This window comes from Ochotona princeps, chromosome 9, assembly GCF_030435755.1.
Source record: "Ochotona princeps isolate mOchPri1 chromosome 9, mOchPri1.hap1, whole genome shotgun sequence".
In the NCBI taxonomy this organism is placed as follows: Eukaryota; Metazoa; Chordata; class Mammalia; order Lagomorpha; family Ochotonidae; genus Ochotona; species Ochotona princeps.
Genome location: NC_080840.1, coordinates 64,454,023 through 64,476,878, shown reverse-complemented (window position 1 = coordinate 64,476,878; position 22,856 = coordinate 64,454,023). Strand labels below are relative to the sequence as shown.

The 22,856-nt window shown below is 41.0% G+C and overlaps 1 protein-coding gene across 1 annotated transcript in view; it reads left to right on the top strand.

Annotated features, from left to right (window-relative positions):
- ZNF704 (zinc finger protein 704) overlaps nt 1–22,856 on the top strand; it is a 233,648-nt gene that overhangs the window by 50,531 nt on the left and 160,261 nt on the right. Inside the window, exon 2 of the mRNA XM_004588074.2 lies at nt 9,050–9,291. Within this exon, the coding sequence (XP_004588131.2) occupies nt 9,050–9,291 (242 nt within the window). The remainder of the gene's footprint in view (nt 1–9,049; nt 9,292–22,856) is intronic.

The following is a 22,856-nucleotide window of genomic DNA, read 5'->3' as shown; positions in this document are numbered from 1 at the left end:
AGGGAAGGGCTGAGCCTGGAAATGGGCTGGTGCTAGAAGGCATGCTCTTTTCTTAGGCATGTCATTATTCTTCCTATGGAAAACAGATGTTTTTGTGTTGAGCTTCAGTTGCTGACTTAGAAAATTGCATCTAATTTACAAAGGACACCATTCAAGAGAAATTCCTGACTTAAATAAAAACCATTAGATTCTTGTTAAAAAAATTAAAAATTTCCCAAGCAAAGTCTATTTATAAATACACTGTTTATTTTCTTCTAGAAAAACAAAAGCTATTCAATGGAATAGAACTTGTGGGTTTTATTTGTGAGTTAACTCAGCAATTAATAATATCTCATACAATTAAACGTTGAAACTTTATTCCCTTGTAAGACATTACACGATAATAAGCACTATGAGGGGCTACTGTGTTAGATGAAGATGAAGTTATATGGTAGCTAATGTAGTATAATGAAGGCTGATAATATAAGTTTGTAGTATTGGTAGATGACTTAAGTAATTTATTATAGCTGAAAACTGATAGAAGGAAAGTATTGGTTAATAAGATGAAAGATTCTTGAGAAAATTGTGTAAATTAATGTATGTGTATACTATTTTGTAAGAAGACAACTTTAAAGCACCAGTCTACACATAGAAATTGAAAAAATTACAAACAAAATAGAATGTAAAATTTGCTCATCACAGCCTCAAAAAAAAAATCCCCAATTGTTAACATTTTAGAATGCTCTTTCAGAATTTCTTCTTCCTTTTTATATACATACTCCTCCATTCTAAGATAATACTATAGGAACTCACTTATTGGTTTTTTTTTTTTCAGAAACTGGAAGGATAAATTACTGCTTCAGAAAGTTTATGAAGGAAAATGTTTTAGTCCAGAAAATTTTGAAGTTCCTGTGCAGTTTTGTTTTAATAGCATTCATTTTCTGTGAAGACTTTGAAAATCCTTCGTAGAGTATATGATCTTTTGTGTTAGCATATATATAGAAATTTGCCATTGTTTGTAGAGTTTTACCCACAATTTATTGACAGACACTTTTATTTTGCGTTGAATGTTGTGTGCTCTTCTTGTTTTTTTCCCTTAAGATGTAGAATTATGACAGTAGAGCAATGACAGATTTTGCTACTTTTTCCCAGTCAGCTTTTTGAAATTTGTATACTCCCACCAACAGTATTTGAGAATGCCAATTAGCTTATAATTACAGCAAGCAATATTACTCTTATTTTCATAAATGTCATAAACAACTCATTTTAATGTTCCTGTTGGAAAGCCTTAAAAAGATTAAAAAAAAAAAACCTATAATCTTGCTTGGAGTGGCGAGATTGGCAGCAGTTCAGAACTGTTGAACTATCAAAACCACTTGAGCAAGACCCTCAGAGCATGCCCCACATCATGGACCTGGGGTGAGTGGGAGACTGGGTGGGGCTTCTCCCTTAAAATCCACTTTTAGCTCAGATACATGAAGGAAACAACATGGAAATAATAGTCTTACCCACTTTCCTGTAGCCCTTGAACCTTTTTACCCTAATTAACTATGTAAAGATTGTCAAAAATATAATAAAAAATGGAAAAAAGGACCAAAAAAAATAAAAAATCTATAATCTCACCACTGAAAAATTGTATGCCTGGGACAGACATTTTGCCTAGGTGTTAAGGCACAGCTTGAGAAACTTGTATTCCATATTGGAGTGACTGTGTTCAGGTCCTGACCCAGGCCCAATTCCAGTTTTTTGCTAACATGTCCAGTAATCAGCAGTTGATGATTCAGTTACCTTGGTCCCTGCCGCACAAGTGGACAGTCCAGACTGAGTTCCAGATTCCTGGCCTCAGTGTGGCCAAGCCCTAGTTGCTACTAGCATCTAGAGAGTGAGTTAGTGCGTATGAGCTCTCTCTTCTCTATCTCCAACCAATTTTTTGTTAAAAACAAAGTGTTTGTCTCTCTCTGGGTATATCCAGTTGCCTATGAAAGAAAGTGAAAGAGGCATTTTGGTTTGTGCTATCTTCTATTAGCTGAGGTGTGCTAACAGAAGTATGCTTTTTGAATCCAGTAAAGTCATGACTATCATATGAATCTGCAAATTACACAATCTCTAAATAGGTATAAACACATAGGTTCTCTTTTTTAGTGACTTCAAGATTTGGCCACTGTATGGATGGCTGTAGTTTGTTCATCCGTTAAAGAAAACTTTAAGGTGTTTGGTTTGGTAATTATAGCCTCCAGAATTTTTCCTACAAAGATGCTAGCTGTAGCAGATAAATTGTAAATTGCATTGGCTCTATTTTTTATTTTATTTTATTGAAAAGGCAGATATACAGAGAGGAGGAGAAACAGTCTTCTGTCCAGTGATTCACTCTCCAAGTGGCTACAATGGCTAGAACTGAGCAGATCCAAACCAGGAGCCAGGAGCCTCTTCCAGGTCTCCCACGTGGGTGCAGGGTCCCAAGACTTTGGGCTGTCCTCAGCTACTTTTCCAGGTTACAAGCAGGGAGCTGGATGGGAAGTGGAACAGCCAGGACTCATAACAGCACTGGTAGGGGATCTTTGCCTGTGCAAGGTGAGGACTTTAGCCTCTAGGCTACAACACCAGGCTCTAAAAATTGCTTTCTTTAGGAGTGTACTTGGCCAGGCAGAGTTGGGAGGAGAGATGGGGGCAATGGGCAGTGTTGACAGCTTTCTCTCATACATATTTTTATGGAAATCTCAAGAACTTATGTTGCAGTAAAAAAAACATTTAAAATAAAAATGCACTTAAATTCTGTAACAACACTTAAAAAGTACACTATTTCAGCCACACTAAGCAACCCCTGAGATTCCTGTCACATAACCATTTGGGAAAACAGTTGAATATAAGATAGTGTTTGTTGGGGGCTAGCATAATGGCCTGTGGGCTAATCCTTCAGCTGTGTGTGCTGATTCATACCTGGCTACTACACTTCCAATCCAGCATCCTGCTTATGAACTAGGAACGCAGCAGAGGATGGCTTTACGTCTTGGGCCCCTGGATCCACACGGGAGACCCAGAGAAGACTCCTGGCTCTTGGCTTCAGATTGGCTCAGCTCTGGCCATTGTAGCCACTTGGGGAGTGAACTGGAGGATGGAGGATCTCTTTCTTTTTCTCTCATATGCTCTGTAAACCTGCCTTTCAAATAAACATAAATAGGAGATAGATAAAAAAGATAATATTTGTTTATTGAAACAAAATGTTTTACTCAGTGTAGTGGAGGAGAAAGCAGCATAAAAGAAGAAGGGATAGGAAACCAGAAGGTAGAAGAGAGGGAACCAAAAAAGTTGCCCAGATTTAGAAAAGAATTCAAATTGCTTTTCTTTGAGAGTTCTACACATATCCACATATCTCCAAACAGTTGTGGGGAAGATGAAGTTAAAAAATAAAGATGAGGATTAAGGAAAAACAAAGAAAATTGGTATATAAGTATGTTCTGGTCACCCTGGCTAACTACTCTCCTGTCTGTCTTGGCTGGCCCTCTATTCCTAATATTTCTAGGACTACTCATAGGCCCATGTGTTGTAACTAACTATGTGACTGACTGTGTCCAGGCAATAAAGCTCATGGTTCTCAGAATCCACTGCCAATATATTAATAATCAGGAAGAGGTGTCCAAGATTTGACACATAGAGCAAGTGTATCCAATGATCACCAGTCAGGTTAGATGAACCCTCCTCCTCTAAGGGGAAATCAGGTCTTAAGAACTGGGCCTGATGAAAAGTGGAACCAATTTCCAAGAATTTAAACTCTAATTATTACCATTGTTCATCTTTGCTCTATCCAGCTTATTGTAGCTTTTGTACCCTTGCTTGCTAAGGCCACAAGGATGTGATTTTTTCCCCCTTTCTTTTAAAAGCTCATTGTCCTGACAGCTTGGGGCTGCTTCCCTCACACCTGTTCTGATGGGGGCAGTTGCCAGCTGGCTAATTAAGACTCCCCAACTTCTTAAAAAAAAGTGTAGGAGTAGGTGTTGTGATGTAGTGGGTTAAGCTGCCACTTAGGATGCTTGTCTCCCATTAATGCCTGGTTTGAGTCCTGACCGCTCTGTACTTCTGATCCAACTTCCTGCCAGTGCACTTGGGCAGGCAGTGGAGGATGGCCCAAGAACCTGATGGAGTTCCAGGTTCCTGACTTCCCCCTGGCTCAGCCCCACCTGTTGTAGGCTTTGAGTGAAGTAAGGTGGCAAATGGAAGGTAATGTTTATGTCCCTCCGTCTGTCATGCTGCCTTTCAAATAAATGAATGCATCTTTGAAGAAAATAAACTCAGGGAGTTTTGGGCACAGTGCTTAAGGCACTGCTTTGGATGCCGTAGTCCTATATTAGAATGAGTGAGTGCAACTCCGGGCTGTGCTTCTGATCTGTCTTCCTGCTAATGTGCACTCTACGAGGCTGCCAGTGATGGTTCAAGTACTTGTGTTCGGCCACCCCTGTGAGAGACCTGGATGGAGTTCCTGGTTCCTGGCTTCTCTGGACCCAGCTCCTGCTTTGCTGGCATTTAATTGGAGTGATCCTGCAGATGAAAGCTCTCTGTGTATTTGTCTCTTTTTCTCTGCCTTTGAATAATAAAAATGAATAAGGGAAGAACATTTTTGTTAGACGACTTTTATTTTGATGAAAAAAATTGAAAACTCGTGCAATTTTTTTCATAAGACTTATCTTCCATTCACTTATTGGAGATCCCACATGGATACCATTTCATATGTTTTTGTACCCCAAAATAAACTTAATTTTTCCAACAATAGTTTGAAGTATCCTTGTTTCAGAGCAGGCCTGTGACCACATGCGCTATGTTATCTAGATCAAGCCTGCCTTGTTTTCTCAAGGAGGCCCTGTCCATGCAGTCTACCTCATGCTTGTCCCAGTGTTCAGTGCTTGTCAGGGTTCATCTTGAGATGTGAGGACCAGACAAATACTCCTTGTCCCCATTCCCATCTCAGCCCTGTCATAGGCTTACAGTCATAGGCTTACAGTCATAGGTGTCTGTCCTTGGGCTGGAAATCCTTTACTTTTGAAATTCAGACTAAGATTGTTTCTAAGTCTCCACTTATATTTTCTCCTGAGAATTACTACCCTCTAGTCTTGCTGTTTTGCTTCTGATTTATTGCAGAAGACTTCTAGCGTGGCCATTTCCTCGGGGTGTTTTCTTCCTCCCTCCTCAAATTTTCAGTCAAAGCTGGATTTTCAAGTCAGCGAATTGCTTGACAGGGAGATTCGTCCGTGGTCTCACCAGATCCTCATTGCCAGCTGCTGAGAGTCCATTATTTTTTGCCTGGAGCGTGAAATCATTACCTCTCACTGTTTCTGTATCCAATTACTAACTTGCAGCATCTTCTTTTGCCTTCTGAATCTTTGAGTGATAAAGAAAAAGAAAAACAAAACACTGCTGGAAGTTCCTTTTGTTGAATGAGACCTTTAGGTTGCCAGGAATACTTGCTGGGTCTTTTTTCTAGTTCCTGTATCTGTTCACAGCTGAGTTTGGAAGTGAGTCTTGAGGCTTTGGAAATAAATCAGGTTGCACCAAAATGGGCAGTCGCATACTATTGCAAAGCCACACCAGTTCCCCCGCCCCTGCCTCTTAGGGGTCTCTCAGGGAGGAGACTGTCAGGGTCGTATGAGGTTGCCACATCGGTTGTGACGAGCTTGACCCCTGAAAGCGAGCCCCCTGCCATGTTCCTTAGCTCTATCTGTGCTCTTCATTTACACTTACCCACTTTGTTGCTGCTGTTCATTTCTCTCCACCCAGTGTTTTGTTCTTTCTGTCACTGAACCCTTTGCTGGCTGTAGCACAGAATGTGGCTTCTCAGATCTAGCTTTTCCAAGGATGTCACCTCCCGTAAATTCATTGTTAAGCAGTGTCAAAGATGGAAACTAGCTTAACCCAAAGCTTGCAGGTTAGCAGGAATGGTTGTATTACCAAGGTCTTCTGCAAATGGAGGACAGAAGTAAGGAAAAGTGCCCTCCGTGCGTGGATGAAGTATGAAAGCTGCGTCTGGGGCTGGTGTTGTGCTGTTGCATACTAATCCTCCAGCATCTGCTAAGGATGCCAGTTCTAGTCCCAGCTGCTCTGCTTGTGATCTGCTGTCTGCTTATGGCCTGCGAAAGCAGCAGCAGATGACCCAAATCTTTGGGCAGCCCTGGATGAATCCCGTGCCTCCTGGATTCCGATGGGCTCGGCTTCAGCTCTTGTGGCCGTTTTGGGGAGTACACCAGTGGATGGAAGCTTGTGCTCTGCTCTTACTTTTTTTCGTTCTGTAACTCTGCCGTTGAAATAGATAAAATAAATCTTAAGAACTTTTTGGGAAATTATTATTGCATTTTTACCTGTACAGTGACATCTTGGAGACAGCATATTGTTAGTTATTTAAAACAGTTCAAGTTCTAGTTCTTATGTTATTATATGCAGCTAATTCCAGCAGCCTAGTTCTTTTACCGTGAGCCGTAAACACCAGACGCAGCAAGGTATCTTAGGAGGTTTATTCCACCGGGGCAGGAACAGGACCGGGGGTGGTGGAAGAACAGCAAGGAAAAGGGAAGATGGCGGCACCTGGGGCTCTTTATATTCAGGTGAGCAAGGCTTGGGGGGGATGGGATTGGGAGGGATTGAGGGCAGGTCCCAGGGGATTGGTGCCTGAGACTGTCACAGGTGATTGCTTAAGGATGATTGGCAAGTGGGCAGGGTTGGGGAAGGGGCTGGAAGATATTGGGGGTGGGATTCTCAAGTGAAATGCCAGGTTACATCTAAATGATGGATGGCTGGACCAGCGCGAATTTTGTAAGCTGTGAGGAGCAGGAAATTCTACCAGGTTCAGGGTGGCATGTTTGAATAATTTGTTACATATATTTTTGCGTGTTTTTTCTATAATTTTGAGCCTAAAAGCTACTGTCCCTGCAGTGTTGTCACACCTGCCCCCCTTACAGGTTGTATGAAAGGCATTTCAACAGTTCAGATGCCCAAAGGAAAGCATAGATGCCAATAATTGTTTTAAACGAATACTGATGACTGCTTAAATATTTGGTTAATGTAATACTTGACACTCAGGGAGAAGCTATTTGTAATCCTTGAAGGCCTTTGTTTTCTTCTTTGGCACCTCATTTATGTCGAATATCCTGATTGTAACAAGTTGAGAATGAGCTGGAAGTGAAAAGCTTCTCCTCATCACACCTACAGCATGGAAGAGTTCCCTAAAGATGTTGATTGCTAGTGGATATTTGTTACTTGTGTAGCTTTATTAAGCAGATTTTTATAGGACATTGATTTTACATTTTGGGAAACTCAAAACTCCCCCCCCCCCATTTTTTTCCTGTTGCCTTAGCTCTTTTTTTAATTAAATATTTTTATTTTTCATGATACAGTTCTTTAGGCTCAGGGATTTGTGTATGATTCGTTAAATAGTTAACAGAGACGGGCATTTGGTGTAGTGTTTGGGGATGTGAACATTCCGTATTGAAATGCCTGGTTTTGAGTCCCAGGACTGCTTCCAAGTCCAGCTTCTGTTGCTGCACATCCCTGGAGGCAGCAGGTGATGGCTCCAGTACCTGGACCCCTGCCACCCAAGGGTGAGACCTGAATTGAGTTCTGGCTCCTTTCAATGGCCTGCCCGGCTCCTAACTGTTGGAGATGTTTGGGAAACGAACCAGCAGGTGAAAGGTCTCTCTTTCTATATACATTCACATTTATTAAAGACAGACACTGGTTTTTCTTGGCTTTTTTTTCCCCATTAGCGCAGTCTGTGAAGTATGATGACTTTTTATGTGTTAAAGTTACAACAAGTGGCTTGCTGTTGTCCTGTGGAGCTGGGTCGAGGTCTGACAGGAAAACTGTGGAAAGATGGTCTTGACTTGTCCCTGAGAGCACAGGCTGAGGACAGAATTGGACTCTGTTTTGGGCTTTGTGTGGCAGGTGGATTATGAGACCCAGGTAACCCCTGGTTGCTGGAAATTATCTTCTATGGCGAGTCCTGTGACTGCAGCCCTACCATCTCTGAGCTTCCTTTTAACCTGAGGGTTCTAGTCATTATATTCATGCACTATTATCCAACACACGCATGCTTTTTTGTTCTGAAAATGCAATGGACACATGGCTTTAGGATCTAAAAATCTAAATCTGTTTGATCCATATCATTGTGCCTTTTCTCCTGCTTATAATTAAAGAGGAAACCAGGCAGTGTATATTCGTTTCAAATGGATGAGTGAAGATTTACTGACTTGATAAACCAGCTCCACAGACTCCATAGAGGGGTTGGATTGTCTTACAGACCTGTGAAATGGAGTGTATTTGGAAATGCACTCAGCTGTTGAGTGAGCTCTGGGGCTTGGCTGGCTGGCTGGACTCCGCATCATGCCCATGGGATCAAGCTCACTGCAGACCCTGTGTAAATACCAGTTATCTGATACAAACCTTTGACTCCACTGCCTTTCTTCATCACCACAAATTCTGAAGAGCAGGCTTCAGTTCCTTGATGTTTAATTTTATCTTTTCTTATGGCTCAGTCAGCATTGCATTTAACTAAGTTCTTAACTAAGAATGATAAGGAAAAATAGTCTGTAACATATGCTTTTGGAGGGATTTTATGAAACACTTAACTGCTGTTGATAAAGAACAAAAAAAAGACTTTCATAAGTCTTAGTCTGTGATGGATCAGCCTTAGTAATCAAAAATGAAGTTTAATTTTTATATGTTAGGTCTTTTTTATTTAGTATGATAATAAGTCTGAAATATTTAAGTGTTAATGCATAAGTTTTCCTAAGCAATAATGTTTTAAATTTAAAAACTCCTTGTGGAGTTTGTGTTTTTGAATCTTACTGTTTTTGTGTGCCTCAAAGACATTTCTTATGTCTGTGATGCATCTTCTTGAATCCATGACAGGTGCATCAGCTGTGTATTCCTCTGTAATCTTGGTTTGTCTCTGAGTTGTGTTTTCCCATTTAAACTGTAAAACCCTCAAGATGAACAGATAGGACAACGCCTGCAATATCACTGCGAAGCGTCTGAGGGGGTCGTGCAAAACTGATGCTTTGTGTAAGACTGGGTGTGTTTCATTTCACAGGTGGGGAGCATTAAGCGGGAAATGACCTTCACATTTCAATCAGAGGACTTAAAACGTGACTCCAGTAAAAAGATGTCTCATCAACACCTGTTCCCCTTGGCCATGGAGGAAGATATGAAAACAGCAGACACCAAAAAAGGCAATCGGATCCTTGACCATGAGAAAGAAAACACCCGCTCCATCTGTCTCCTTGAGCAAAAACGAAAAGTTGTTTCTTCTAATATCGATGTTCCTCCAGCAAGGTAAGGGAGCATTAGATCTTTTATGTGTCTGCCCCAGGCGGTCGGCGGAGAGCATGTACAGTCTCTCTCTGCTGCAGATCTCTTCTGGGCGTAGACTTAAGAAGGGTTCCTGCCAACAGCATTTTCTTGTGGCTGTTTGAAATAAAGCAGGTGGCCCTGGTCTTTGAGACTGCTCTCATTGCACATTGCAGCTCTGGGAAAAAATGTTTTGTTGAACTTAGGTAAATGAATAATAAAGAGCAAAAGAGTAAACGCACACACACAGACACACACACACACACAATGGAGAAAAGGAAAGGTTGGATGGACAGTGGTAGCTTAAAAGGTATTGTATTCAGGTCTTTTGGTCATGGGTTGGCAAACTTTGGCTGCCCCTGGCCCTGTTTTTGTATAGCCTGTGAGTAAATGGCTTTGCACTTCTGAAGGAGTAAATCAAAATGACAAATTTGTGGCAGAGGCCATACGGGGCCTGCAAAGCCTATATGTAGAAAAGTTGGTAGTCCCTGTCTATGGGGAGCGGGTTGCTGAAGAAAGCCCCACGGTGGCAGCTGCGGCCAATAACCCAGGACCGGCAGCTGCTCTGCAAAGTGGAGAGACAAGAGCTGGTCTTGCCAGCAGGTGAGGCAGATTTGCCTCCTCTCCAGGGCCTGGCCAATCAGGTAGCACCCAGTGGACCCACGGGAAAAAAGGATATATAAGCAGCCCGCTGTAGGCAAGCTAGAGAGAGAGCTACAGGGAGCTACAGAGGACGGACGGATGGACGGGACAGATGACGACGACGAAGAAGACGAGGAAAGACTGGTTGGAAGTAAAGTGGCTCTTGAAACAGAGCATGGAGTGTCGGGTGATTTCTTCTGCGGGTATAGGAGACCCCGGGGGACCCCGATACTTGTCTGTGAATCATGGTAAGCTTTTTAAAACCAGTTGTACCTTATAGCGTGACTGAGAGAGTTTAACTGAACTATAAGCTTGACTTTGTCAAAACCTAGGCTTATTTCAACCACATCTAGTGGGATGGAGCCAAAGAATAACATTTGGTAGAATGGCATTAGAATGGTCATGCACGTGGTAGATCTTTCTCGTATGTTAGTAGCTTCTCATTTTCCTCAAGGGTATGATCTTTATGGTGTCAGGGAATCCTTTTGGTTATGCTGTGTGAGGACACCACGTAACGAGACTGCAGGGGCTCAGTTAGGGAAGAAGGACAGTGCTGTGGCATACAGGTTGCTTATTTTCAGTACATATGTGTACCACATTGTGCTGCCAGAAATCATTTATAATGAAACTTTATAAGCAACTGTTTGGGAAGTACCACGTTTGTTCAGCTAGTTTTTGACAGCTAGCCAGGAAAGCAGTCTCTTTAGAAAAGGAATCAATTCTCCTTTTCCACCTGTTCATGTTGAGTAATTAAAATTTTATTTCTTTCTACATTAAATCAGAGGTTTCCTCTAGACAGGTTGTTCTGTGCTGCTACCTTATTTATCAGACGCTATGAAATCTTTGTTTGCCTTGAACTTTCAATGACATTTTTCATATATTCATTACTTTAACTGTTTGGAATTATTTGCTTGACTGATTTTTTTTGTTAAAAGTACATGTTAAATTACACAGGGTTAGTTTCTTTTACTGTGGCTTCCTGTTGAAATGTTTTATCACATATGAACCTGGTTAGCACCTCAAATTGTACCTGCTATTAGGTTGCCACACAGGAATAATAACATGTTAACCATTTGAAATATGAAGAGCTATGCTTTTATTTTCTTCTTAACCTGGAGGGCAAAAATTAGGCTTCCCTTAGTGCTAACTTGCAGTTTCATATAACTTGTACTAAATATTATTCATTAGACGATTGTATGTTGAAAGACATGAATTAATCGTTTCAAATTGCCAACATTGAGGCCTATCTTTATTTTGTAATTTCACTGCGCTTGCAGTAGCTTCTGGGAAACATAGTGAGACGGGAAGGAAGGAAAATGTGTTCTGGCTCTCCTGTCTTCATATGTAGATGTTTTTCCCACCTTCTCAGGTTCACCAAATGTACTTCCAAGCACATGAGTCAAGCTAGTGTTACTATGAGGTTCTTAAGCCAGGGGACGACAGGAGGATTAATTAGCTTTCCAGTCCACTAATGTGCAGCAGGAATCCCCTAGTGGCAAGGTATAATTCAGATATACTCATCTATCACTCGAGTTAGAGCTTCACTGTTTGGGGTCTCCACTGACACACTTGTTTTTGTTGTTATGGTAAAATGTAATCATCATGGATATGCCGGCAGTTGGTGAAATATAGTGCTTTATTTTAATGATGAAGCAATCAGATATTGTGCAGTGTAATGGTCTAACTCTAACTTTCTGTTTGGTCTCCATTTACTGTTATGTTATTTAGTAAATGTCAACCTGACACTGTCATCTAAATAGGTCAATATTTTGATTAAAAGCAATTCCTTTACTTGATACAATAGGAAGATGCAGGAATTTTCTTCTTTTTTCTTTTTTTCATTTGCTTGTTTATTGGGCAGAGGAGGAGGCAGACAGATATCTCATCTGCTGGTTCACTAAACCCAGAATGCCCTCAGTGGCCTGGGCCAGGACAAAAGCTGAAGCTGGGAGCCAGGAACTGAGTCCAGGTATCCCACACGGGGTGCCAGGAACCTAGGCACCCGGGCCATCACCGTGCCTATTGTCTGTGTTTGCAGGGAGCTGGAGTCAGGACCCAGAGCTGAGTGTAGAATCCAGCCACTTCCGTACACCAGCATCCTAAGAAATGTCTTACTCTATAGGTCAAACACTTATCTCTCTCTCTTTTTTCTCTTTAATTTAGGAAAAATGGAGTTTGATTAAATCTACAATTTCATTAGTATATGGAAATCAAAGTAGAAAGTATACAAATTATGTGCATATATATGAGATATATAAATAGCATCTACAGGTTTATGTCTGTCTGCATGATTATTGCAACTTGTTCTTCTAAACTCACACATTATGTCTGGGCCAGTTCTTAGAGAGGCAGGCTAAGTATTTGAAGCCAGTAAGGTATCACTCAGGAGACCTCCACAGTGTAAAATCAGTTCCTTACAATAGTTCACACTTTCTCTTTTTCTTATTGCCATAAGGTCTAAGGCTTTCTGAGAATGTTACTTCCTGTGGTTTTTAATGTGAAGTTGGAGTTTAATTTTGTGTGATTTGGGTAATGAAAACAATAGTTGTGTTTTTCATATTCCTGGAAATGTCTGAGAATGCCTCCCTCCTGTATAATCTCTGTACCTGCCTGTGCATGAGTGATATTGATTTTATCTCCTGCGCTCATCTACTGAACATCTGCTGTAAATCCAGCATTCTTTAAAAAAAAAAAAGAATGAGACAAGGTGTCAATTTATAGTTGAATACAAGACAGATACATAAGTAGATAATTTCACCAAATAGTTCCTAATCTGTTCCCTTGTCTTTAGGAATGAATGAATTCGAAATTCAAGTTATCAATTGGCTACTTTTAGCTAAAAGCTTGGGTTTTTTGTTAGTATTTTCTCAAGATAAGAATGAATGGAATGGAGGAGGCAATCTAAGCTTGAGATCTATATAAAATCTCTGTTGATTGATTTTTCTGAGGATTCGTTTAATAGGTTGTTCATCTGGATGTGTTCGGCTGATCTGAGCAAATACGAAGACAGGATTCAACACGCTAGGGCTTCATTAGGAGATCTGTGAAAGGAGGGGGCAGGATTGGAGCCGTGAAGGAGGGCAATGCAAATCAGGTCAAGCCTGAGCCCATCTGGGTGAGGAGAAGGTTTGGTGGAAGTGTCATAGCAGACTTTGCAAGGTCATGCGGAGCTTTGCATTGCTACCTGCTACACTGACCCAGTGGCTAAGAGCAGCCTGTGGGAATTGTGGCCTTGACATGCAGCAGGTGGCTGGTTATAGAGCCCAGCAATTGGTCTGTTAAACAGGTAGCACTCTGTTGTTGGAGCCTGGTCAGGGTTCATTCTCTTGACTGCTTCTCCTTACTCCAATATTGTTATTTTTCTGTTACCTGTGGGATATGCTGGGGTATGTGTTTGGCCTCCTGGTTCAGATACGTATTGGTGTGCCCACAACCCCTATCAGATGGCTTGTTTTCAAGGTCTGGCTCTACTCGGAATTCCACATTCCTGCTGATGTGCACCCTGGGAGGCCAAAGTTAGTTACTGGGTCCCTGCCACCCACCTAGGGGAACTGGTTTGAGTGGTCAGCTCCCAGCTTCAGCCTGTCACAGTTCCAGTTGTTGTAGGTGTTTGAGAAGTGAATCCACAGATGGAGACTTTATCTGTCTCAGTCATTTTACCTCTAAATTTTTAAAAATTGTTTTTAAATTTTTATTGGCAAGGCAGATATACAGAGAGAAGGAAATACATGGATCTTCCATCTGCTGGTTCACTCTCCAAATGGCCACAATGGCTGGAGCTGAGCCCAACTAAAGCCAGGAGCCAGGAACTTCTTCCAGGTCTCCCATGTGGATGCAGGGTCCCAAGGGTTTGGGCTGTCCTCCACTGCTTTTCCAGGTCACAAACAAGGAGCTGAATGGGAAACAGGGCCACCAGGACCTGAACCAGTGCCAATATGGGATCCCAACGTGTGCAAAGTGAGGACTTTAGGCACTAGGCTACCGCGCTGGGTCCTGCCTCTGAATTTTTTAAGTGGAATATGCTTTGTAGGCTTGAGACAGGGGCCAATCTCCCTGCTCCTGGCAGCCTGCATGAAATCATCATTATTTAAGGGGACACAGTAGGGACTGATGGTCAGTCACAGCATCCCAGAATATTCTTTTGATTCACAAGGACAAAGAACACAAACTGTGTGTATCTTCTAAATTGCTTACAATTCAGTGGTACAAATCTTAGTGCAGGAGAGTCCTTATGTCCCAGACTTGACCAAATTCAGGACAACAGTGTTTCTGGTTTGAATGTGTTTAAGGTGAGTACATTGTAGAGTTGTGAAGATCAAACTTTTCTGCGAGTTATTTCTTGTTCTTCAGTGAAAAGTAAATCAAGAGTGAGATCATACGAGAAAACCTGTTACTGGGCAGCATTTCCTGTTGAAATCTAAACCCTATCGTTTAGCAGACAGAAAAATTCTTCCCCATTTATAATATCACTAGGGAGCAGCAATTTGGGTCAGAGGTTACTAATACTGTGTGTAAACAGTGGGGACAGCATCTCCAGAGGACTAATTCTCTCTCTATGGAACAGTTTCACCACTTACTATTTAATGATGCCTGGTTATAAAACATAAAATGTGCTCTTCCCAAAAGAGATTGTAAGTTGAGAATGAAAAATTAACTGGTTGTAAATATGTTGTCTTAAGTATTTTTTAAGTGTTTCCAGGGGGAAATGGTAGCTTCCTTGGTCTGTTTGGAAAGCTGGGTAACAGACCTTAGGGGCGTAAACACAGGAATATAAAGACGCATGCTTTTAGGCAGCATCCATGGTGCAGCAGGGAAGCCCTTCATTCGTTCGTTCCATGAATAGTCTGCATTACATTTATTTTGCGTATCTACTTATAAGTTGATGCATGTTTAAGATTGGAAAGGCGGGCAAGAATCAGAGCATGTTGTGTGATACAGAAAGTGTTGATAATTTTTGAGGTTTTTAAGTCATTTCAAAGGATTTTATGGAAGGAAAGGACATGATTTCATTTTTTTTGTTAAAGATTTATTTGTTTTTATTGGAAAGACAGATTTACAGGGAGAGAGAGAAAGAGAGCAAAAATGAGAGAGAGCTATTCCCATCTGGTGGTTTACTCCTCAAGCGTCTGCAGTGGTCAGAGCTGAGCTGATCTGAACCCAGGAGCTAGGAGCTCCCTCTGGGTCTTCCATGTGGTTGCAAGTCCAAAAGCTTTGAGGCCTCCACTGCTTTCCCAGGCCTCAAGCAGGGAACTGGGTGGGAAGTGGAGCATCTGGGACACAAACCAGTGTCTGTATGGGATCTCAGCAGTTGAAGATGTAGGATTAGCCAATCGAACCATCACACTGAGCCCTTCTTTACTTTTTAAATTTCATGATACAGTTTAGAAACAGTAAATACCTCTTTCCCCTTACCATTCTCTTTTTTTCCCCCAAATCCCCCTCTTGTTGGTCCCCAAGTTATTACAACTGCATAATCATTAATTTCATTATTGCAAGCTTAACTTCCTGATATGTAAACATATCATGATATGACAACTATAGGAAAAGGAGGAAAGTAAAGTAGTGCATTGTGAAAGTATGGTTAAAAATAAAAATGGAAATGCTGCTGTTACTGGAGAGTAAAGATGCGTGCTGTATACATCCATTGTTTCCCAGCAAATCAATCTCCCTTGCAGAGTTTATATTTTTGTGGTCTGTGTATTAGTTGTCACCTGTGATTTCACCTTTTTGGCTGTGAAGTGTGGAATGAGTGGCATGACAAAATGGATGCACAGAGATCTATAAGAAGCCACTGCTATTGGGCAGAGATTTGGATGAGAGTGGGGACAATGGAGTTAAGGAGAGGTGGACAAATTGGGAATACGATTTTTGAAGCAAAGTGTGGATTCTTTGAGGAGCTATAGTAGGTGTCTTTAGCTGATTTAACAGTGGATAGAATTTGTGAAAGAAGATCTGATAGGCTGAAGACCAGGTCAGGAAATGGAGAGGAGGAAAGTTGATGGCTAGAAACCTTATTATATCATCTACTCTATAGAACCAGGATCTACAACTGGGCTTTGGCCTCAAAAGTGAGAGACATATGTGTTAGGAAATTCTTTGGACACAAGAATCAAATCCACCCAGTAGGCATCTAAAAAATTGCCAAATGTCTATGATAGTTAGGTATCATAATTCTGAATACTCAGGCTGATATGTTAGATAGCCAACAATATACATAGGGCAAATGAGAGATCTACAAAAGTCTTTGACCCTAATTGAATTTTTTTCCTTATCCCACCATTCTTATATATTGGAAAATACTAATTTATTGTTGTTTAGAATTGTGATGGCTTAATACATTGATTTTTTAATATCACAGATTGTGCAGCCTCTGAAAAAATTTAGCAGTTAGGCAAACGTTGTTAGATAACCTAGATCATTAGAGCATGTCATTTGTTCTTCTGTTTTTTGCCAGACATTGTGTTTTTTTTTTTCTTGGAGGTACTGATGCTTAAATTGGTTGGATGTCACCCAAACAACAATTACCATTTGATTATGCACAGTAGTAGCTGTCTTCTAATTATAACACTAAAGCTAAAGAAATCTATTAAGAAGCTAGTTATAATAAGGAAAAAAGAAAAATTTGGCTGAAGGTATTCCTAGACCCAACAGCAGCTTATTAGAATATTACAGACTGTTAGTTTGCAGTTGGAAGGATTCAGACCATATGGTACTGTTTGTATTTCACAGTTCAAAAATATAGTGATGTCATATTTATCACTCGCTAGATAAAATGCAATCACCATCTCCTTTGGAGGATGCCGCACTGGAAATCATAGTCACACATCACTTCATGACAGATGTTTTGAGAAATATTATGTTGGGAATTTTGTCATTCTGCTGACATCACAGACTAAACTTACACAGACTAGGCATGATGGGTTTGGGTAACATGGCCTCTTAAGTTCTGAGACATGGTAGCATTCTGTATGTGAGGCTGTTGGCAAACTGTTAATAGTAACGGCACTCTCTAACATAATACTAAAAACGACAGTATAGTAATCATTTATCATAAGCATCAGCTATGTATTCTGCATAATTATGTGTGCTGCATTATTTTTAAAAAATTTGTTTATTAGAAAGGTGGAGAGATACATACATATGCACAATAAGAGGGGTGTCTCCATCCACTGTCTTACTTCTCAGTGCCTGCATCAGCTAGGCAAGCCAGAAGCTGAGAACTAAATCTAGGTTGCCCCTGTGGTTGACAGGACCCTGAGACCTAGGCTGTCACCTCCTGCTTCCGAGTGTGCCCCTTAGCAGGAAGCTGCAATTGAAGTGGACCAAACATCAGTCCAGGCAGTCACGTGTGGGAACTAGCATCCCAAGCAATGTCTCAATCTCTGTGGCAAGTACCTGGCCCAAAATGTGCCATCTTTTATGCAACAGGTAGGGCACTAGGTTTGCTTTCACCAGTATCACAGTATCCCTGTGCTCCAGCAGGGACATTTAGATGGTACAACATCACTGAACAAAAGGAATTTTCAGTCCTGGTATCATCTTATGGGACCACTATCCATGTGGTTTGTAACCGACTGAAATGTCATTGTGCAATGCATGATTCTAGTTTAAAACAACTTTAAAAACGTGTTAACCTTTGAGTTCAGATGTAGGAAATGGCGAAGCTATAATCCATATTGTATGGGTACCATGGAAGATTGGGATGTGTCTATCTGCCAGTTTCCGTGGTGCTGTCTGTTTCCTCCTTTGTCTGTTACACACAGTGTACTACTTACAGGTCCTGTGTCACATTAGGAGTTAAGCAACATATGGCAAAATTGGAATCTTTTATTTATGTGTCTCCAAAAGCTTAGCAGTGCTTAGAGCAAATATTGAACAATTAAATAGATTAAGAACTTTTCAGATCACAAACTCTGTAACCAATACAAAACTGCTGACAAAGGCCATTTTGTGTTTTTAAATATTTCTTTTGAAACAAAACTTAGTTTTGGGACATTTTCTTTTTTATAAAAGCATTGCAAAGCATACCCAGTGATGAAGAGTATTATGTAATTTGTGGAGTCCATATGAACAGAAGCAATCTCCATGAAGTTGCTACAAAAGATACCTTTTCTAGTTCATCATACCTATCTCAGTCTCTTCCCATCATTTCAGTAATTCAGATGAGCAGTTGGTTGTTGTCACTGCTTTCTTGTTATAGTCTGTTTGCTACACAGCAGCTGGAATGATCTTATGAGAACACAAGTACAATCATGTGGCTGGAGGAATCGAAGCAGGAAGATGGTAAGAACTGAGAGAACTGTTGCCATGAATCGATAAACACTTTATGCTGCCACAGCACGATCAAGTCTTCTCTCTCGGGAGTTAGATTCTAAAGTCAACAGTAAATCAAGATTAGGTGGAGACCCAATGATTGTTTATGGTACATTCAATGACCAGTGAGAACACAACTCACCATGGATGACCTGAACCCTCTTGAAAGACAGGTCTCCTCTGGTTCCTGACTCCAGGGCACGATGTTATTAAGTCAACCGGAGAAGTTTCTGTTTGTTCTTTGTAACAGGAGTCTCTTCCTGAGAAGTGCCTTTAGGTGAATTCTGTAATTTAGATGTGTAGATGCTGCCACTTTACTCTCCGAGTATTTTAGAGAATGTGAAACTGGTCAACGAAGTAAGGAACGAACTTTTATAAATTGCAGCTTGCTAGCGCTTGATAGCATTGCATTTCTTTTTATGTTCTTAGTTATAACTTAGGAGATTTTTTGTTATGTAGTGGTAATCAGAGCTTACGTAGCCGTGAATGCATGTGTGTGATTATTTTATTTAGTTAATATGTAAGTGACCAGTAGATATTGATTTACCACCCACTGATTTGCACCCTAAATGCCCACAGTGGCTAGCCTGCGTTGGGACTGGAACCAGCAGCTGGAAACTCAATCCAGGTTTTCTACAAAGGTGGCAGATATTAAGTCACTGGAACCATCACCCATGTTTGTATTTTAAAGAGAATGTTAAATGCTTCTTATTTGTGTTGGCTTTAAATATGACATTTAAGGGTGCAGCATGGTGGCATATCAGGCTCATCCTCCATCTGAGGTGCCGGCATCCCATATGGGTGCCAGTTTGGGTCTTGACTGCTCCATTTCCTATGCAGCTTTCTGGTTAAGGCTTGAGAAAGCAGTGAAGGTTGGTCCAAGGCTTTGGACCACTGCACCCATGTGGAAGACCCAGAGGAAGCTCCTGGTGCCTGGCTTCAGATCAGCCCAGCTCTAACCATTGCAACCATTTGGGGAGTGAATAATAATGTGTTATTATTTAGCACAAAATATCCCAATATCATTATTTCAACCTATAATCAATATAAAAACTACTACTGAGACATTCTACATTTCTTTTGCATTCTAGGTCTTCAAAACCCAATATATTTTACCCTTACAGCACATCTCAATTTGGCGTAGGTGCAATTCAGGTAATTGGTAGCCACATGTGGCTGGTGACCACTTTAATGCACGGTGCAGCTTTAGAAGAGAGCAGTGGTTAACTTTGCATTTTAGCCCAGCTTATTATTGATCTTAAAGACAGTGATTTTTCCCCTGTTTTTCCTGTTCCTACACAAATGGAGCAAATACCTCACCCCCAGGAAGGGATGTGGGAGTGCAGCTGTCTGTGTGGAGTTTCTTCTTCAGGACTAGTGGCACTGGAGAGAACATCCCCTGAGGAAGCAGGGAGGCATTTCGGGAACCACAGGTCAGGGAATATTGAGTAGAGAGAGGTGGACCCAACTACATGAAGTTGGAAATTGGCAGCATAATTTTGTATGTCCCGTAAGCATAACTACCCTTCTCCTCTCCTCCCCTCCCCTCCCCTCCCTTCCCCTCCCCTCCCCTCCCTTCCCCTCCCCTCCCCTCCCCTCCCTTTCCTTCTTTATTTTTATTGGAAAGCCAGATTTACAATGTGAAAGATCTTCTGCCCACTCGTTCACTCCCCAAGTGGCCAGAATGACTGGAGCTAAGCTGATCCAAAATCAGGGAGCCAGGAGCTTCTTCCTGGTCTCCCACTTAGGTGCAGGGTCCCAAGGCTTTGAGCCATCCTCAACTGCTTTCCCAGGCCTCAGCAGGTAGCTAGATTGGAAGTAGAGAGGTTGAGATAGGAACCAGTGCCCATATGGGATCCAGTGCATGTAAGGCGAGGATTTAGGCTCTAGGCTATTGCATCAGGCCCTAATTGATGTTTTCTACACTTACAATTACTAGGAAGATGTTTAATTGTGTATTAATCGAGTGGGCCTTGTCAGAGTCCTGGATGTTCAAAAGCATGAAAGCAGCTTTATTTCTGGTGTATATGAGAGAGCCTCTTACATTATTACTAGGTCTTGGGTAATTCCTAACCATCATGACCATGAGACCGCTCAGCATACCAGTGAACATGCACTGAATTTTAGACTGGGATCAGGTCATCATACTTAATGCATTTGCTTGTGCTTCTTTCAAATATACAGTAATAAAAAACATAGTTGCTTAGGATTTTCTGTTTGCAAACTAGGAAATGCAACAAATATACAATAAAAAAATTCTTAGGTACAAAGGGTTTATGTTGCTTCGGGTTTAAATAGTTACTAATTCTTTTAAATATTAGCATACTTTCCTCCCTCCTATAGAATTCTGAGTGGGACAGTATCAAGGGATAAGACTGTGGTATTGGCTCAACTTGGAATATGTTTGGAACTTGATTTTTATCTGTTGGGTATAGAGGAGAGCTCTTCTGGTGATACCATCATACTAACAATTCAGAATACTCCTGAAGGTAAAGGAGGAAGTGAACACAAGTTGTGACATGGAGCCAAAGGGCACTTTAGGGGCAGAGTTGAAATATGAATGTGATCATGGTGATGCATTTAAGCAGTGTGGAAGTGTCAATACAAAGAGCTCCGGAACTCAAGGTACAGGCTTCTTGGGATGGAGTGGGAGTAGAGCAGATGGGGAGCCTTCACGGGTATGCAGGAGTACACAGGATGGCTCAGAAATTCTGGGTGGGGAAAATGGTTCATAATGCACATTCTGTATGTCATATATGTATGTAGTTATGGTATATACGTATGTATGTATACACACAGGTATGGCATAAATCTATATATGTGTAAATCAGGAATCACATAGAAGAAAGTAGATGAGACAGGGGAAGTCAGGGGTTTGTTATGTGCGTGTTAAATGTGGCACATTGTAGTAATGCATGTTCAGTTAAGGCCAGCATGCTGTGAGAGAGCCAACACCCATGGACAGCAACTGCATTTGTAAAGAACTCTGTGGAAACCAATATACTAGTCTAGTCACGGGATAACATGAATGCTTTACAAGTGCTTGCTATTTTAAGATTCTTTGTTTCAAAATAAATAACTATCTGTCAATGTCTTGATGCTGATACATTCACTTTTTTGAAGGCTGCGTTTCCTTGTGGAGCTTCATTCCTAAGCGATGAAGAAGTTCCAACTACTCCCTCACCCGGTATCTGTTTTGCCTGGATCTAGCACACTTCTACTTTTTCAGTGGAACTCAGGGACTGAGCTTTCCTAAATCAACTCCCAGAATAATATCCATCCCATGATAGACTTGCCCAGTTTTATTGTCCCTTAAGAATAGCATCTTAAAAGGCCATCTCCTGTTTTCTACATCCAGTTTGTGGCACATACTTTTTTTAGAGAAGGAAAGTGTGGCTTTCCATCTGTAGGATGTAAGATTTCATCAAATCATGTTTGAAGCATGCGTTTTTGTTCCTTAGGATTGATTTTACCAGGATAGCACTAATGTCCAATGTTACTTATGTATGTTCCTATTTTACTGAGCTTTTCAAAGCGAATGAATAAAATGAATCTGAGTTTTAAATAATCATCGTCATGAACTGTTTGTAGAGGAGCTGTTTTCTGTAAGCAGAATTGGTAAATACATTAACTATGTGCTTTTTAAAATACCATCTCAACTCACTGCACATGCAGTATAGTTTCACAGAAGCAGGCTGTGGTCATTCCAGACTGTCATGAAGTGCCAGACAGCTGTGCGTTTACAAAGGCAGTAGTGGGCAGGGCCTGGAGTGAATAGCATTTAGCCTGTGTTGTACCCTTTAACTGTGATGGCAAGGACTTTCTCTCAAACTGACTTTCTCCTCCACCCTCCCCCACTCTCTCTAGGAAAGTTGTGATCCAGAGTCCTCTTCTTCACTCAGAGGTTTGTTTTCCAGAGCTAACAAGTTTCCTTTTTGGTTAAATCTAAACAATGAGGTTGTGTTTTCTGTTTTCCACATGTTTCCAGATAATATTACAACTTGAGCATACACATTTGGAACTGAAGGGAAACATGTTACATATCTGAAAGGGATGCCTTTTTGTGGTTCACCGCCAATGTGTAAAGCTCAGATCCATCCTCAGATTCCATTAACAACCATGTTGCATTGTTTGTAGGCAGTTTAAGCAAAATGAAGTAAAATTCATAATTAAAATAAAATCTCTCTACCTTCAGTTTTAGATTATTTGGAAAAAATATCTTTTCGAGAAAGAAGAAATTTCTTGAAGAGTGTTTCTGCATAGATTACTAGTTTAGAAAGTATGGTGATACATCAGAAAAATAATGGAAATGCTTGTTACTTAAAAATGCACAGCTTTCAAAAATCTATGCACAAAAATAATTTTAATTCCATTGTACACAAACCTTTTAATTTTTAAAAAATTATTTGAAAGGCAAAATTACAGAGAGACCCTGTAAAGGGCCACAATGGCCAGGCCTGGGCCAGGCAGAAGCCAGGAGATTTCTCCAGGCCTGTTATGTGGGTTCAAGCATATTGAACATCCTCTGTTGCCCCCCCCCCCCCAGGTACGTTAGCAGGAAGTGGAGCAGCTGAGTCTTGAATTGGCATCCATAT